The sequence below is a fragment of the Lissotriton helveticus genome, chromosome 1_1, assembly GCF_964261635.1.
Source record: "Lissotriton helveticus chromosome 1_1, aLisHel1.1, whole genome shotgun sequence".
NCBI lineage: Eukaryota > Metazoa > Chordata > Amphibia > Caudata > Salamandridae > Lissotriton > Lissotriton helveticus.
In genome coordinates, this window is record NC_136057.1 from 1,919,860,848 (window position 1) to 1,919,878,721 (window position 17,874).

Consider the following 17,874-nt stretch of genomic DNA (forward strand, 5'->3'; position numbering starts at 1 on the left):
AGATAAAATCAGATTCGGTATTGTGGCTGTCTCTGTTCAATCAGGAATACCTTGAGAGCTTAACAAGGCAAGCTCTGTGACTGTGGATCTGAGCTCTGACTGTCAGACACCAGCCTAAAGCCACTCCTTTTCCCACAGAGACACCCTAGGGAGTGTGAGGCACCGCCCACTGCTCCCATTGGACAGATGTGTTTGAGTTCACATTATTGTGGGAATAAGAGGCAGTATATCACCTGTGGAAGTGCAAGTGTGCAGAAAAGGCACGTATCCTGCCCCACAGGTATGTAAAATGAAGTTATCTCTTCATGTGTAGCACCTGCTCACTTCTGTACTCTTATCTCTGTCTGCATTGATCTTAGATAGCACAATTGCTCTTCTGTTTATATGTATAGTGTAGGCCCAGCTTTCCTCCATTCATTGATATGTAATACCTGCTCACCTCTGCACATCTATATGTTGCATGTCACCGTTATTCATTGATATATAGTCTCATCTCACCTCCACACATTGATATGTATCACAGTTCACCTTCATTCATTGGTATGTAATCTCAGGTCATCGCTGCACAATAATATGTAGAACAGCTCACCTTCATTCACTGATAGGTAATACCAGGTCACCTCCACACATTGATATGCAGCATAGTTCACCTTCATTTATTGATATGTAGTCCTAGTTCATCTCTCCACATTGATATGTAGGGCAGCTCACCTTCATGTGTTGATATGCAATCCCAGTTCATCTCTGTACATTGATACGTAGGACAGCTCAATGTAATTCTTCAAAATGCAGTCTCAGCTCCCCTCTATGCCTTGATATGTTGCACCAGCTTATCTTGCTTAATTATTATGCCACAGTTTAGCACCAGTCTTCACTGTACATTGATATGCATAATTAGTTCACTTCTATATCCAGATATGTAGCACCAGTTTACCACTATACTTTGATATGCTTCGTTCAATTACTTTTATATCTTCATTTAGATAATTGGCTCTTCTCTATGTCTTATTATTTAATACCAGCTCTTCTGTGTACCTTGTTTATTAATAGCACCCAATTGCTGTTCTTGAATATGTAATGCCATGTAATGTGTGTACATTGCTGTATAATACTAGCTCACCTCGGTGCTTTGAAAAGTTGCATCGGTTCAGCTCTCTACCTCAATAGATAATACACGTTCGTTTGTGTATGCTAACACGTAGCACAGTAACTCACCTCTGTAGCTGGTGTGTTGCACCGGCACACCTCTGTACCTTGACATGTAGCTGGGCTTGGAACGTTACCCCAGATCCCCTCTGTACTGTTACAGCAGCTCACCTTTGTGCCTCATATGTTACACTAGCACCCCTCCATGATTAATAGTGTCAGACACATGTAAGGGAAAAGATGAGAAATCAACGAGTACGAGATTACATAATGTAGGTTCAAATGCTAGTGTATCTTTCGGATACATACTAAGACTATATTTTCGTAATAATAGTAAATTGCGTTTTTTGGCACGGTAACTAATTTTTTAGGTTTTGATTTCATATGTTTGCTCATATTTTGTGTGCTGTTTTTCGGCCACTTATTTTTATGTGCATGATGAAATGCTAGCCATGGCCCGCGACGCTTACATGGGCCAGAGCTTCCGGAAGCCTGGTGGGCTCAGGCATCGCGATATCTCACCCTGTCCACCCAGCATGTCTCAGAAATATCTGCCCCACTTCCCGAGAGCTCGCTCATGGGTGAAATTGCGCGCCATCTGTCGAGTGGGGTTGAAGGTCGTGTTAAAAGGTGCTGTCTCCATGTGCTGCGTAGTAGATCTGATACAGAAGAGCACAATGCCCAGTGCTTGTGTATACAAACTGGACTTTCTGAGGTCTGACACGATAAAAGGACCAGCTTTAATTATCCACACCTTAGAGTCGTGGAACCCCGTTTCCAGAAACTCTAAATACCCAGGTAGTGATTGGCCCATAGCCAGGGTCAGATTGGGATCACAATTTGGCCCGGGCACTCCCAAAAAAAGTGGCCCACTTTCCTGGATTGTCCCTTCATGGATCAACATCACGTTAGCCTTATTAGACTAATTCTTTTGAGAAATGTTTGGTAAAATAAATATTTTAAAGCTTCTAGAGTCAGTGACATTGGCATAACTAGAAGCACTGCATACAGGTGAGGAGAATTAAAATAGGCTACGGGCACAACACTTGAACTGGCTAGGGTTAACACCTGGACGGTACCAAATGGAAGAAAATCACCCAAACTCCGTATTTTTTCATCTGACAGGTATGTACTTTAAGTAGTCAATGTAAGGCAAAAGCACTTAAAAATGTGATCTAAAGCGGCCTTAATTCTCTGTGACTGATAGTAAAACTAAAAAAAGCGGAAAAAAATATGTTAAAATGGATTAGGGAGTTTTTTTTATATAAAGAGCCCTCTTTAATTATTACTGTCCAGCCTTTGTAGAATCTGTCTGGTTATTTCTTGTTAATAGGCGTTTTTTTTAAGTGTCTGTTGCGGCTCTGGGCTTGACAATGTACGAAAACTCATTAATAGTGTTATTCTCAAACAGTGGAAAACAGTCCACTCAACTTTCTCTCAAGTTTCCCCAGAGGTATAAGCGCTATAAGTGAGTTCTGCTGGTGCACTCATATTTCTGGTTTAGCCACATCCCTCGACCACTCAAGGCTGTGTAGAACAGAATCTGAAAATGGGCTGGGTGAAGCCCCCCTCGGTACCCGATGTCTTCTTTATAATGCAAAGGGCTGATGTGTTATGTATTCGTTTTGTACAGTGCCACCCCTTGCCCTTCTCACTGCCTCCATGTAGCCACACATGTGCGTTGTGACAAAAAAAGAGAAATCTGGATACACAATAAACACTCCCAGTTACCATTCTCTAAAGTTATCTATGCCTGCACGTTCTTGAGACCCGCAATCCTAAAAAATAACAATGAAATTAAAAAAAACGGTACCCCACTTTTTAAGAAGTGCAAAATGCCCGGACCATTTGCAGGCAACTCTCACATAGTAAGGAACACCCCTCCTTTCTGTGCATCAAATATCTTCTAAAAACACACTGGTTCAGGAACCCCTTTCTGTAGCTGCTTAACATCCTTTCTGTCTGACAGCATAGGATCCTCTGATAATTAGATCTACAAAGCTTGTCTTACAGGAGCTTACGATTTACAGGTGATGCTCAGTTCATGATATAATAGTTTAATTATGCTTCAGTCAGATGCTCCTATAATCAGGGGCCCATCTGGTTTTACCACATGTGCACTTGCTTTATGTCTCTCAGTCTCTGCCATATTCCTGTACTGCCGTGTTCATATAACTCTTCTTGTAATGCTTGTTTACAGCACTGACTGTTCCACTCAGTGCTTTGTGTACTTTTCTAGGCACACGTTTTGTGCAGCGATTCAGGTTTAATCTTAATGTCATAGCCAGCCATTTATGCCATGCACCCAGCAAGTAGGCCTAAAAGACACAAGGGCTGAGGTGACAACACCTGGCCTCTTTGGAGGCAGCTTCTCTTACCTCCTGCCAGCCCACCATAGACTGAGGTGAGAATGGACAATAGCCATAAAACCTGAAGGTGATGGCCCAGCAGGGGAAGACACTGTTTTTGGCCTGGCTAAAGGCCAGAGTAACACCAAGCTACTAGCCTTAAATTACAGAGGGTCAGGAAAGAGTCTGTGATGCTGGCGCCTCATTACAGTGGCCTGGCGCAGACAGTAGGTATCTTGGGCCAGTTTACAGAGGCTAAAAAAAACGGCCCACGGGCAGTGCTTTAAATGGGCCGGTACTCTCCGGTACTGAGTACCGGCACTTCTTTTTTTTCCCCCTCTGTGTACTGGAACTTCTCCATGCCCAGGGAAAGTACCGGTACTCACTGCAGCATGCTGGGATTTTCCAATCATCCCAAAGAAATGGTCATCATGAGTGCATGCACAGCATTTCTACTCTGTAATGTAGGCTCACATGATTAGCATTTCACACTGGCAGTGGCAATCATCCTGCCATCAGCAACGGTGTGAAGTCACCACCCAGTAGATGTGTTGCGGGAAGCAATGGAAGCCCTTAAAAATGCAGTTTGCAATGGCTTTCCCTTCCTTCTTTGCCATACAGCAGTGAGGATCACGGACAAGGAGCCCGTCAGGTGAAGAGCCGGAGTATCAGATTTCTTCAAGGGGCAGGCAGGGGTCCGAGGATTGTATTCCTGCACTAAGACCCATCCGGGACCCAGGAAGCAGCAATCAGATTCCTGCAGTTTGGACCCCCTTCCGTACAGCGTCGCTGAGGACGTATGACACCAGGTGGGCCATTTTAACACCTTAGCCTTTTCACCTGATTCATTTGCCCCCTGTTGAGCTGCGACAATGAGCCCATAATGGGCGAGGAGGAGGGGAGATGGCCTGAGCGCCCTCCCTGGAGTCCAGGGGAGATTGGAGGAAGCCTCTGCCCTGGTGGAGACTGCATATGCTCGGGACCCGACAGTGCTGAGCCCAATTGGCTCTGCCTGCTACAAAGGGGGAAAGAAAAAGGTAAGTAAGACTCGCCACTATCAGCGATGCCAATGCTGATGCTCAGTGAGCACAATCTGTTACTGTCAGGCAAATTTGTTTTTTTTTTACATTTGTTCTATCTATTAAAATAACCGCACTCCAGTTAAGATGGAAGGGCAATTAGATGCCTTTAAATGTTGTGTTTTCTTTAGCCACGGAGGTTGAATGTCAGGCGATACCATCGGACACATTGCTGTATTTCACAGACCAAACAAGGGTTAGTGATCCATTTTCTTCCTTGCACTCAGGCCCATGTTACATTGGATATGTAACTGGCTGGTACCCAATTCCACACATTATTCTTGGTGCACTGCACTGCATAGTTTATGTCAGTAAAACTATGTCTGTGTAAATTTAGTGGTAATGACAATGGAAAATGTGTAGTTTCTGAATGACAGTGCACTACCACACTATGCTCCAAGAGTTACATACCACACCGATTCCCGTCAATTTTGGCCTGTAGCCCCGCCCCTGGCCCCACCCATAAGCCCGCCTCCTTGCCCGCCCCTTTGGTCATAGCTCTATTTAGTGAGTACCTGCACTTTCCCCCCCCCCCATTTAAAGCACTGCCCACGGGTGGCCCTGATGCACCGGCCCATCGCCCCATTCCTGACTGCCCGCCTTCCCAATCCGACCCTGCCCATAGCAGGCGAGACGGTGCAAAATACCACAGCTCAAGAATTTAAAGTTGAAAAGATTATGTTACTAGGTCAAGTCAGTGAGCACCAAGAGCTCGTCCAGCTCCCTGACCTATCCTAAAAGCTCGTAGGCCCCCTTCCCTCCAGATCCCTAACAAAGGATACCTCATGTGGCCTGCACCGCTCACCAAAATAACCTAGGTGGGAGATGTCCATACTCCACTCCCCTCGGGTACCCATTCTGCAGAAGTGGATCCAACGAGCCAACATTCCTGCACAGAGACTTCGTTGTACATTGTATTCAATGCTGCAGCAGACAAAATAACACTGCCAAACCCAATGGTCCTAACTCTCACGAGAATTGCCTCATGCACCGATTAGTTATCGGTAATCTTCCTTACTCTGACTATCCTTTTTCGTTCCACTACTTCCCAAGATCATATCCACAACAGGCCAGAGTCACCAAAAACAGGAAGCTGACATTACACAATGATTAAGAATCATTGGTCAAGGAGACAAAGACCCACAGAGGAAATTATCTTGTAACCCCGCAGCAGATCATTCCTGGTGAGAGGGAACCAGGAAAGAGATGTATGACCCAATGAGTCCAAACTCTTCAGTTGCCGCACCGAGATGTACGGAAGCCAACAATGATCACCATCACTGCAGTCAGGAGAACATCTAAGAAGAATTGAAAACTAATAATAAAAAGTATGATCAGAACCAATGCATTCACAAATAAAACACTCATAAATTAGAGGTGGACAAATTGTGATAGGTGCCGGCTTCTTACATGCTGGTAGCAATTCTCAAGTCCTATTGGTCGGTCTCTGTTGTTTAAAGTATTGCAGATACAGGTACAACCCCGACTGCAGCTTGCTGGGGTCTGGAAGACCACTGCTTGAATGGAGCTGACTTCAGACCAGAAGATAGAGCTGGGCTTCTCAACCTCTTTATTAGAATTCATGCATCTCATGCATATTGATTGTGGATATTCTGATAATCTGGCTGGATTTCATCATTCAGTGAATTGGCGAGCCAAATAACGTGCAATGTAGACTGCTAACCTTTCCCCTCTAGGCCCAAGAACGTAGATGCTTGTCAGCTGCACCGAGGCATGCACGTTTGCCACTGTGACCACAATTGAAACAAGCCGTGAGCTAATTATGCATGTAAGTTACTACCAGCTAATTATGATGTGTACAGGGTGCGGTAACATGCATTCGCTTTTCTCCTGCTAACAGTGGCTGTTTACTTCCTCCACAGGATGGCGCTGTTGTGTCTGCTGCTTCTGGCATCACTACCTCTTGGGCAGGCAGGTAAGTGCTTGGGGTTCACTCCACCAGTAATGTTTATTTGAGGTGAGAAACTCACCAACACCAAGTGACCAATCAGATTTCCACTAGTACGCCCGCTGCATTTCAATACCTTGTCTGTATGTAGTATGCTAAGGCTTACCCTTGCATGTAATTGACCTAGTCTGAGGTGATGAAACTTGAGAGCGTGTGCAAGCACAAATTACTTCTAATAACAGCAGGGCTGGGCGACCTTTCTTTTATTCCACTGGGCATTTCCGAAGTGGGCTGATGCCCTTAGTGGCTGGGTTTGAATGTACGAGGCCGCTCCTGGGGCCTCTGTCACTCTCCCCAGCTCCCCGAGATTAATTGAAGCGTGCACGGGAGGCTTCAAGAGAGAAGGAGAGAGGGAGGAAGGTAGAAAGAGAGGAAGGGACCAGAGAGGGAGAAGAGAGAGAGAGAGAGAGGAGAGGAGGAGTGAAAGAAAGTATATAGATGGGAAGAGAGAGCTAGAGTGAGGAGTCAAATGTAGAGGGGCTTTTTAGGGCATTTTTGCCAAGACTGCTCTCGGCCCAGCCATGAATAACATCAGCATTCTTTGGCATTGTCCACCACTTGGACCTTTTATTAAATATCATAATGATGTGCCACAAACTAGGTGATATGTACCTGCGATTGTCAAAATTCTTTGAGAGAGACACTGTAACATTTTTATATTCATGCCTAACCCAAGTATATATGCTAAAAGAAACATGTAACATTGAATAATGTGGTTTAATCGTGAATGTTGTCACGCATTTCACCAAGAGCGGGCCAGTGACAATGTAGACTGGGTACCATCTGCTGGACATGGCACTCATTGGCTGCTCACAGAGTATTCAGATACTTAAGGCCTCACTACTAATGTCCTGGATTTTGGGCCGGTATTATTTCCCCCACCCCCATTGAGTTACCGAGTTTGTGGGCATCTGTAACTCTGGGGGTGAGGTGTGGAAACACAAGAGTATTCTGAAGTAAATTCTGAAGTTCCCCTCTGAATAAGGAATAACCAGGAGGTTTTGTCAACCTCATCGGAATCAGGGGTGACTCATAATGAAGCACTGAGTCTAACTTTGCCCTAAAGATTGCCCTGTTCAGCAATGTCTGAATTAACACTAATGTAACGTTGCCTTTAGATCATCACATTATTTGAACGTGTGCCTGAGCCACTAAAGTAAAAAAAATCACACTGCTCAGTGAAGGGGTTAATACTTACAAGATCTCTTTATGAGTTTTTGCTGAGATGCTCATTTTAGATAGAGATCTTTAGTGGTGGGTGGGTGTGGTACAACTGTTTCTCTTCGCCTGCAATTTTTGTGAACAAGTCAAACAAATTGTTTTGTTACAATCTGCAAACTGCCAACGAGAGACCGCCCAGCAGGATGAACGCAAATCCCTTAGACCTGGGCCAGCCCATAAATTCATATATAAGCTTCTCACTTTCTTGCAAACCTTCCATTTCGAGGCTTTACCTTGCTCTGTGTGTAACTGGCATCAGGAGTGACATGTGGCTTCATTATCAAATGAAGTTTTAATTTAAAGATGAAAATACATGGACACTTAAAATGAAATATTTTGCTCTCCATGAAAGATCACAAGATAGCGTGCCCTGGAGAAGTTCAATTTGTTGTAAAAGGAACAAAACATTGTCTGTGTCTATGTTGTTTGATACAATGAAGAATAAAGAAAGATGTTAAATCAAGACTGGGACGTTTGGTCTTCTTACTGATGACAGTGTGCCTTTCCTTATTTTGATGAACGAGACTGTGTGATTCTGGGATCATTTGTTAATCGACCTGTGCCTAAAAAATGTTAATATGTGTAATGTAATTCCTGCCTTATATGGATGACCTTGATCGGCTCCCAACACCATACATATTGTATCATGCTCTACTGCAGGGTTCGTGCTAATATAAATAACAATACATGTATACATATACCCCTCTAAAATGCCCACTAGTCACGGTTTATAGTGTTTTTTCAGCCTTAGTTGTTGCTACCAGTGGTGGGCTCCAGGAAGGCAGGGTAAAGTGCCTAAGAGGGGGGCCAGAACGGGGTTACTAGGACTAGCAAGGTAGACAGAACCAAACATGAAAATCCTTTAGATTAGTGGAAAGGTGTAGACCGGAAGAGATGTAGGCAGGAAATATTAGATCCCAAAAATCACTGGGGAAGAATAGTGAATGGTAAGTTTATATAAATATATTCTACACCTAACTCCATATATGTGTACTTTGGTGATATATTTATCTTCAAGGTACATAGAAGAAGAGTTGAGAAAAGTAAATCCTGAACTCCCTCTGTGCACATACCTTTCAATATTTTGTCCCTCTATATTGTGGCACTGATATTGTGTGTCATTGATATTTGGGATTCGCTATTCCCTACTACAATTGCCAAAAGAGGGTCTTGCCCAGGAAAAGGGCCAAGGTGCTCAGACTTCCAAGTACTGACATCGGGTCACCAAAAGGATCTAGGGTCCAGTTAAGATGAGAGATGATGATGTAAATTCCACAGGATTCCAGAGGTATTTGAATGTAATCAAAAGTTGGGAGAAGAGAATACAGATGTTGTGGTCCTGGAGGAACTTGACTTGAAGCTGGAGTGCAGCCTCATCTGGGAAGTGCATGTGTGTGTGTGAACTTGCATATTTAGTGAGTTAAAGACTGCTTCATCTTGTCAAAATGTCTCCAATGTTGGCAAATGTGCTATTAACTTTTTTGTTTCTTTCCACTAGTGCCAATCACTCCACAGCTCTGTAGATGCCTTGAACCAGGTAAGAATCTCTCTCCATCCTGTCTAACCCTTCATGGAGATGTGTGTGTAGCATGTCCTCTGCAGAAGCATTCACTCTAATACTTAAATGCCCCATCCGTACTCACATATTGAAGCCAAGACTCTTTAGTGTATGGTATGATATACTGCCTTTCATATACAGTGAGGGTGGAAGTCATTTGAAAAAATGTCAATATGTTGTGAGCACACTGCAGCACGCTCAGTGATCGGAGACCCTCAATGCAGAGACAGGATTTTAGAGTTTATATCCTGCGGAAGCAAGGGCCACTGTATTCAGTGTAATAGTCAAACATCGTTTCCTTTGCCCCAAAGTTCCACTTCCTATCACAAATAGGCAACAACGTGGCTCAGAATTACAAAAGATTACTTTTTTTTCAAAGATGTCAGAGCTGAGGAGTATAAACTGCTGTTGAGTGGTGTACAGTGTTCTTGAGCTGAGGACAGTGGAAAGGCATTGTGTGAAATAGAATAGAATGGAGTGGGGTAGAGAGGAGTTACATATAGTGCAATAGCATTGAGTAGGTGGTGTAGAGTGGAATGGCATACAATGGAGTGAAGTTGCCATACAGTGGAGTGACAGCGACCGGAGTGGCGTACAATCGACTGATGTAGAGTGGAGTTGCATAGAGCGGAGTTGCATTGAGTGGAGTGGCATAATGTCAACTAGTGTACAGTAGAGTAGCATACACTGACTTAGCATAGAGTGGGGAGTGTTGTACACTAGAGTGGTGTACAGTGGAGTGGCATACACAGAATATTGTACAGTGAAATATCTTACAATGGAGTGGAGTGGTATACAGAGGAATGGTGTTCAGTGGTGCAGCATACAGTGGAGTGGTGAAGGGTGGAGTAGCACAAAGTGTAGTGGGGTAAAGTGTAATAGCGTATAATGGAGAAGTGTAAAGTGGAGTGATGTACATTGGAGTGAGGTAGAACATAGTGGCATTCAGTGGATTGGCGTACAGTGAAGTGCCATTGAGAGGAATAGCGTAGAGTGGACAGGCGTAGAGTGAGGTTGCATACACTGGAATAATGTAGAGTGGAGTAGCATACAGTATAGTGTCATAGGTTGGAGTGACGTGGAGTGGGTATTGGCATACAGTAGAATAGTGCATAGTGGAGTGGTGAACAGTGGAGTGGTGTAGAGTACAATTATATTCAGAGGAATAGCATACAGTGGAGCAGCGTAGAGTGGAGTGGCGTACATGGAGTGGTTGTAGACTGGAGTGACATAAAGTGGAGTGGCATGCAGGGGAATAGCACAAAGTGGAGTGGCATAGTATGGAGTGTTGAGTGTGGTACAGTTTAGTGGCAAACAGTGGAATAGCATAGAGTGTAGTGGTGTTGTGTGGAATGAAGTATAGTGGAATAACATACACTGGAGTGGGGTAGAATGTAGTGACATAGAATCTATTTGCATGGAGTGGAGTGGTAAATAGTGGAATAGCATAGAGGGGAGTGGCATAGAGTGAAGTGGCATACTGTGGAGTAGCGCAGAGTGGAGGGAGGTACAGTGTAGTGGCGTACCATGGAATAGCATAGACTGGAGTGGTGTATGGTGGAGTGGCGAAGAGTGGCTTAGTATACTTTGGAGGGGCCTAAAGAGGCAAAGTGTAGAGTGGATTTTGGGTAGTGGAACGAGGTAGACTGTAGTGAGGTAACGTGTAATAGCTGCAGTGGCATACAATGTAATAGCATATATTAAAGTGGTGTAGAGTGCAATGGTGTGAAGTGTACTAGGGAAAATGGAGTGGAGCAGAGTGGAATGCCATAGAGTGTAGGGGGATATAGTGGAGTAGCATGGAGTGCTGTAAAGTGAATTAACATTCACTGTAGTGGTGTACAATGGAGTGACGTACAGTGAAGTGCCATATAGTGGAATAGCATAGAGTGGAGTGGCATAGAGCGGAATTTCCTATAGTGTAAAAGCATAGAGTGTAGTAGCATAGAGTGGCATTGCATGGCATACATTCCAATCCACCATACAAGTATTAAGAAAATGACTTTAAAAAGGTTTTAAGCAACTGGATCCATAGAAAACTATGGATGCATGATTTCTCTCCAAGTACCTGTAGTGCAACACAATTCACAAGGCCGAACATCTGCAGAGATGGGAAGTGTTGGGAACATGAAGATATGTGGCAGTTCCTTAGACCATGGGGAGGCGATGCAACAGTTCTGCTGCATGCAGGAGAAGTGATGCGTTGTGTCCGGTCTGTAGGGAGAAGTGATGCGTCCACTCCAAGATGATTCTGGTCCGCGGGTGATGCGTCCGGAAAACTTGCCGCACAGGTACGATGCATGGAAATCCTGAATGTGTAGGTGATCAATGCGGCAGTGTCGAGTGGTACTGCATGGGTTTCTTCAGTCTCGACCCCTCAATGCAGGGTTCTTGCAGCGGCAATAGGCCCTGCGTCGGCTTTGGCAGCGGCGATGCTTAGAGATTCTTCTCGCACTGGGGTGTTGCATCTGGAAAACTGCAGCAAGAAGAGCGATGTGTTGATTTTCTTGTAGTTGCGTTGCTTTTCCAGATCCAAACAGCAGGAACAACCTCCAGAGGACCAAGACAATCACAGGCATCTCTTGGCAGGCCAGAACTCCCAGCAAGGAAGTCCAGGGGAGCTAGGGGTAAAGTTGTTGTGTCCCTGAGACTTCAGAACACAAAGCAAGCTCTACTCAAGCCCTTGGAGATCTTCTTCAAGCAGGGGGACACAGCATACAGTAAAGTCCTTCTCCTTTCCTTGGCAGAATCAGCTACTGCAGGCCAACCCCAGATAGCAAACAGCAAAGGGGCAGTACTTATCCTCAGTTTCTCCAGCTCTTCTCCATGGCAAAGGTTCCTCTTGATTCCAGAAGTAGTCTAAAGTTCAGCAGTTTTAGGTCTAATACTTAATGTCTTTGTTCTATTTGTGCAAGGGTCTCTGAGCCCAGTCCAAACCAGTTCTGTCCTCACTGGTGTAGCATGACCAAAGGGGGTGGAGACAGCTTTGTGCAAGGGACACAGGCCCTATTTAGGTGCAAGGAAATCTCCCCCCACTACTCAAATTTCAGCCAGGATCTATTCATCTCAGGAAGGGCCAGGCACACCTCAAGCCCCCCAGTGGCTGTCTACATTGAATGCACATCCCCAGCCTCTGTCACCCCAAAACCAGACAGTCAATACACAAACAGGCATTGGCACACAGAATGGTTAAATAAGAAAATGCCTATGTTCTAAAAGAGTCATTTACAAACACACAATTTAAAAATAATCTTTACTAAAAGATGTGTTATTAAATTCTGAGTTTAGAGAGGCTAAACTGTATTCTCTATCTTGTCCCAATGGGAAGTTGTATTTATAAGATTCTATCCTATGGGGCAAGATAGCCTTTTGATAGTGAAAAACAAAATTGGCAGTATTTTACTATCAGGGCATGTCACATACACCAGTACATGTCCTACCTTTCACGTACACTGCACCCTGCCCAGGGGGGTACTTTGGGCCTACTATAGGGGTGCCTTACATGTAGGAAAAGGAAAGGTTAGAGCCTGTCAAGTGGGTGAACTTGCCAAGTCGACATGGCAGTTAACAACTGCACACAGGCACTGCAGTGGCACGCCTGAGTTACCTTTTCAGAGCTAATCATGTGGGTGTCGCAATCAGTGCTGCAGGTCCAATAGTAGCAATTGGTTTACAGGCCCTAGCACACTCAGTGCACTTTACTAGGGGCTTACCCGTAAATCAAATATTGCAATCAGGGAGAACCAATGGTAACAACAATTTACACAGGGAGCACTTGCACTTTTGCGCTGATCAGTAGTGGTAAGGTACCCAGAGTCCTAAAACCAACAACAACAGGTCAGGAAAACATAGGAGGAAGAAGCAAAAAGTTTGGGGATAACCCTACAAAAAGGGCCAAGTCCAACAGTACCTTCATGGTTTTGTTAAATACAGAAAAATACCGGACACTTTGCAAAACTACTGCTACAAAAGATATCACTAAGTTAACATGCCCTATAACTTAAATATACTTATTCTACCTACCTGTAGTGCCCAAAAGGACCATCTGCACACCGTAATCTATATGCCTGTCAAATTTCATTAAAGCTAGTTTGAGCCACTTTTGCACTGCACATGAGTACAAAGTCTATGGGAAATGCATTGGTGCCAAAATGCGTTTTGGGACCCTCTTTTTTCCTTTGTCCTCCGATGACGGATCTCTGTGAAATTTTGTACCAATTTTATATATAGAAAATGGAATAGGTCCATAGAGTTTCATGGAGATTTGTCAAATGGGCGCAAAGTTATTAGCAAGCAAAAATCAGAGGAATTTCTGTCTGTGGAATACTAACTATAACTACAGAGTGGCTACTGCACACTGCTGGCTGGAGGATTGAGTACTTCTTGAGGTCCCACACCCTTTGTCCATGACCCGACAAATGTGGCTACTAGTTAAAAAGCCATAGAAATTCACTGAAAAAAACCAAAGGTTACAGATATGTTATAGTTATTCCACGAAAACGATCAGCACACACAATTCTTCATTTATGGACATATAATGTACATCTTATTATAACAGAGGATGCCCAAACTTCATTCACATATCCTTTGTTTTAAAAATAGTTCCTTTATCCAAACATCTTAAAATCAGCTTACTCATGTAACCAATGTGCTTTGTCTCTTCACATCTTCACAAGAGACTTCTGGAGGGCTTGATTCCTTCCTTAATGCATACGGGTCTCAAAATCCTGTTCCTTTGTCTAAAAGCAGACTATGTCCAAATGGGAAGTCCTATCATCTCCAAAAATAAATATATATATGCTGCTGGCCCCATGCATTCCTTTTCCCACATTTCTCTTATCGTTGTGTCGGCATGCCCCTTATCTCATTAGAATCAATTCCTCAGGGCATTTATTCAAAGCCTATGTTGGCATCGCAATCGTATTCACGGTGAATGACAATTTGCCTGTATTTGGTTTAAAGGTTATAGGGATGTTATAGTTAGGATGACATTTGACTCAGACAAAACCAGAGAAATCTCAGAAGTTTTAGTTAGCTGAGCTAACTATAACTTACGCCCACGCAATGCACTGCTTTTGACCTCACATATTACATCCCTCATGACATGGTCAGGGACATCACTCATGACATCTCAAATGACATTACTGATGACATCACTAATTATATCACTGATGACATCATTCAGTGATTGTGAGTGTTTTTGAAAAGCTACTGAGTGTTAAACATATATAATAAGGTAAGTGACTGTGGGAGCTCCTGTATGGGTGAGTGAGTGGGTGTGTAAGTGGTGTATACAAGAGTGAGTGGGTATGTGAGAGGCTGTATAATTATGTTTTATTATTTATGATCATACAGACAAACGAGAAAGGGAACAGTAATGTATACGAAGTGAGATGTTACACTTCCAGGGCCCGATTCACAGAACTAATTTAAGACAACATCCTAAACTTACTACCATTTTGGTATTCACAGAAGGCACTTACTCGTTTTGGCATTCACAGAAGGCACTTACTCATTTCGGTATTCACAGAAGGCACTTACTCATTTCGGTATTCACAGAAGTTAGGAGTCCTAACTTTAGGACTTCTAACTTAAGGACTCCTAAATGCCTTCTGTGAATACTGAAAGTCTTAAAGTTAGGATTTTTCTCAGTCTATGAGTGGTAAGGTTAACTTTAGTACTCCTAAACTGAGAAAAATCCTAACTGTAAGACTTTCGGTATTCACAGAAGGCATCTAGGAGTCCTAAAGTTAGGAGTCCTAACTTTACTACTCCTAAACTGAGAATAATCCTAACTTTAAGACTTTCGGTATTCACAGAAGGCATTTAGGAGTCCTAAAGTTAGGACTCCTAACTTCTGTGAATACCGAAATGAGTAAGTGCCTTTTGTGAATACCAAAATGAGTAAATGCCTTCTGTGAATACCAAAATGGTAGTAAGTTTAGGATTTTGTCTTAAGTTAGTTCTATGAATCAGGCCCACACTGTCTTCAAGAGGGGAAGGGGGAGGGTGGAGAATCTATATCTATGGAAACATTAATGTTATGTATACAGAAATATAGAAAGAGTGCTTTCATTCACGAATCACTAGCAATTATCTTGGATGAAAACATCACAAGTGGACAACGATCCATTTCAACAATAGATTATCCCCACCAAGAATAACTTTGGTATAATGAAAACTTAATACGGTACAAACAAATAAATAGATTAATAATAAAAGAGAGATGGGAGAAAAGGCGCAGGGGGGAGTACTCGCATGGACACTCCAAACAAAAACCAGTATGAAGGCCTAGTAGGCTAATGTTGCTCCTATGTGGTTGCTGATGAATAGAGGACTAAGCACGTTTTTTAGCAGCATGACAGGGGTGATGCCAGCATATGTCCCCATTAGTGCCGTTCTATTTGTGAACCTGGCGAGCTCATGGGAGATGATCGATCATGTATATTTGAAGGGGATGGAGGGGAGGAGGTCTGTTGTACTGAGCTTAGATATTGGCGATGTACATGACAAATGCCCTTGGGTCGTGAGATGGGGGGCAGAACAGTAGAATATATCTCGGTCTGCATGTCACAGTATGCCGGACTGCAGAGCCATGCCTCCGTCCTGGGGCATGGCCGGACATCACCGAATATTCACAGTAATGCCAGTTTGGGGGAGGGGGCGAGTGGCATAGAAATATTATCAGATAGCACCGGAAATATTGTAACCCAGTATGCAGATATGAGTGGGCAAGTCCAAGACATGTGTGCAAAGTCAGCGCTGGGAAATTGACATTTGGGACATTGAGGGGAACTGGCAGCATCATACTTGACCAACTCTGCCAGTGCGACATACTCGGCGAATGAATTCAAGTTGAAGCAGCTTATGCCTATGATTAGGGGATACCCTCTTGATTTGCTCATGACTGTATGCCCATTCTATGCCAGTCAGTGGATGACCCAAATCCTCCTCCCAGTGGTGCTGTGCCCCTCTGTCCTTTACTTGTTTGAGTGCCATACATGCTTGATACAGTTTGGTGACCAGATGTGAGCCGTCCTGGTAGGTTATTAGGAGCTTAAGAGTTGTAAATTCCTCTGGAGGAAGTGGATAGGAGGGAACTACCAAACAAAGTGCTCCAAGCAACCTGGTTGTCGTACATGCACCCATGTAGAACATTTCAGTCCGCTTACTCCAGGTCAGCCATGGTTATTGTGTGACCCTCAGGGAATAGAGATCCAATGGTGTGTAATTGCTGCTTGCTAAGTGTGTGCTTTACTACTTTCTCAGCAGTGGGAGGGAAAAGCAGATTATGCGGTAATGGGAAGTTGGGGGAGTACAGAGAACCTGAGCCCAGAAGCAGGCAGAGCATATGCCAGGCCCAACAGGTGGTTGATATGGTTGTATATCATTCGGATCCACACGCATGCCGAATGGGAATATTGCTCCCAGGGGAGGTGGTTCCGACAGATCTCGCTTGGGATTGGCGTATGGTATGAGGGCATCAGGATGGAACCAATGTTACACAAATTGGTACTGTGTGACAAGATAATATAAGTGTAGGTCAGGAATGGCGAATCCCCCTCGAACATATGGTAGGGCAGTGGTTCCCAAAGTGTGCGCCGCGGCGCCCCGGTGCGCCGTGATGGGAAGCCAGGGGCGCCGCGATGCTTTCAATCTTGTAATCTATCGCCTCACACAGCTGGAAGGGCTTTAAATTAATTCTGCCTGTTGTGCGCGTTGAACCGCATCGATCTGTTTGAGGCCCTGCTTCTGTTTCAAAGGGACCCTGTAGCTCTGGTGTCGCATTACTGTTCAGCACAATTACACTTAAAAGTTAATTTGCCAAATTGTTAGTGAATATTTTACATTTCTCGGGCCTACAACTCCCAGAATGTCACTAGAATATAGTTTCTTTTGCTTACATTAAAATCATAGAAGAAAATATCAATGAATGCATTTCTTGCGAACATTAAGAAAATAATTGAACTGTATGAAAGTGTGTTAAAAGCAAAAAGGCAGGTGTAACAAGCAGTATCTCGCAGAAAGTGAAATCAGTGGTAGGTATTCCTCTACAATTTAAAATAATGCACGTGGCAAAAGAGGGAAAACAATTGTTCTTGTAAATTTGCGGGATACTTGCACATATGTTTTCAGCAAACCATCTGTCTCAAAATGTTTTAAAATTACTGGTGCTCGCCAAACAAGCCCTTTATTAATGATTCAATGTTTATTATCTTATATAAGGGTACACTTTAGTGTGCTGTCCATTGTTTGTACAATGATTCCGTGCACCAAGTTTTTTGTTCCGTTCTGTTTACCCACTCAGTTTAACTACCTTTCCAGGGGGTGGAGGGGACATGGGAGGGAGGGTTGATGCTGCTGGGTGACTATTGGAAAACGTGTCCTTGCTTTGCTGACCATGCAGAAACTCTTAGCAAAGATTAAAATATTTTTGAAATGGGTTTCCCTCTGTTTCACCTACCATCCAAACGGAAGCAAAATGTGAATGGCACAACATACCAATGGATAAGGAGAGGTGGCTGAAAGTCCCTTTCAGTAAGTTTATTATAC

General features: G+C 43.7%; 1 protein-coding gene across 1 annotated transcript in view; it reads left to right on the forward strand.

Annotated features, from left to right (window-relative positions):
- The first annotated feature begins 259 nt into the window (after nucleotides 1-259).
- LOC144754968 (uncharacterized) overlaps nucleotides 260-17,874 on the forward strand; it is an 84,584-nt gene continuing 66,969 nt past the window's right edge. The window contains exons 1-3 of the mRNA XM_078643347.1: nucleotides 260-280; nucleotides 6,457-6,509; nucleotides 9,262-9,300. Of these exons, the coding sequence (XP_078499473.1) occupies nucleotides 6,458-6,509; nucleotides 9,262-9,300 (91 nt within the window). The 5' untranslated portion in view covers nucleotides 260-280; nucleotide 6,457. The remainder of the gene's footprint in view (nucleotides 281-6,456; nucleotides 6,510-9,261; nucleotides 9,301-17,874) is intronic.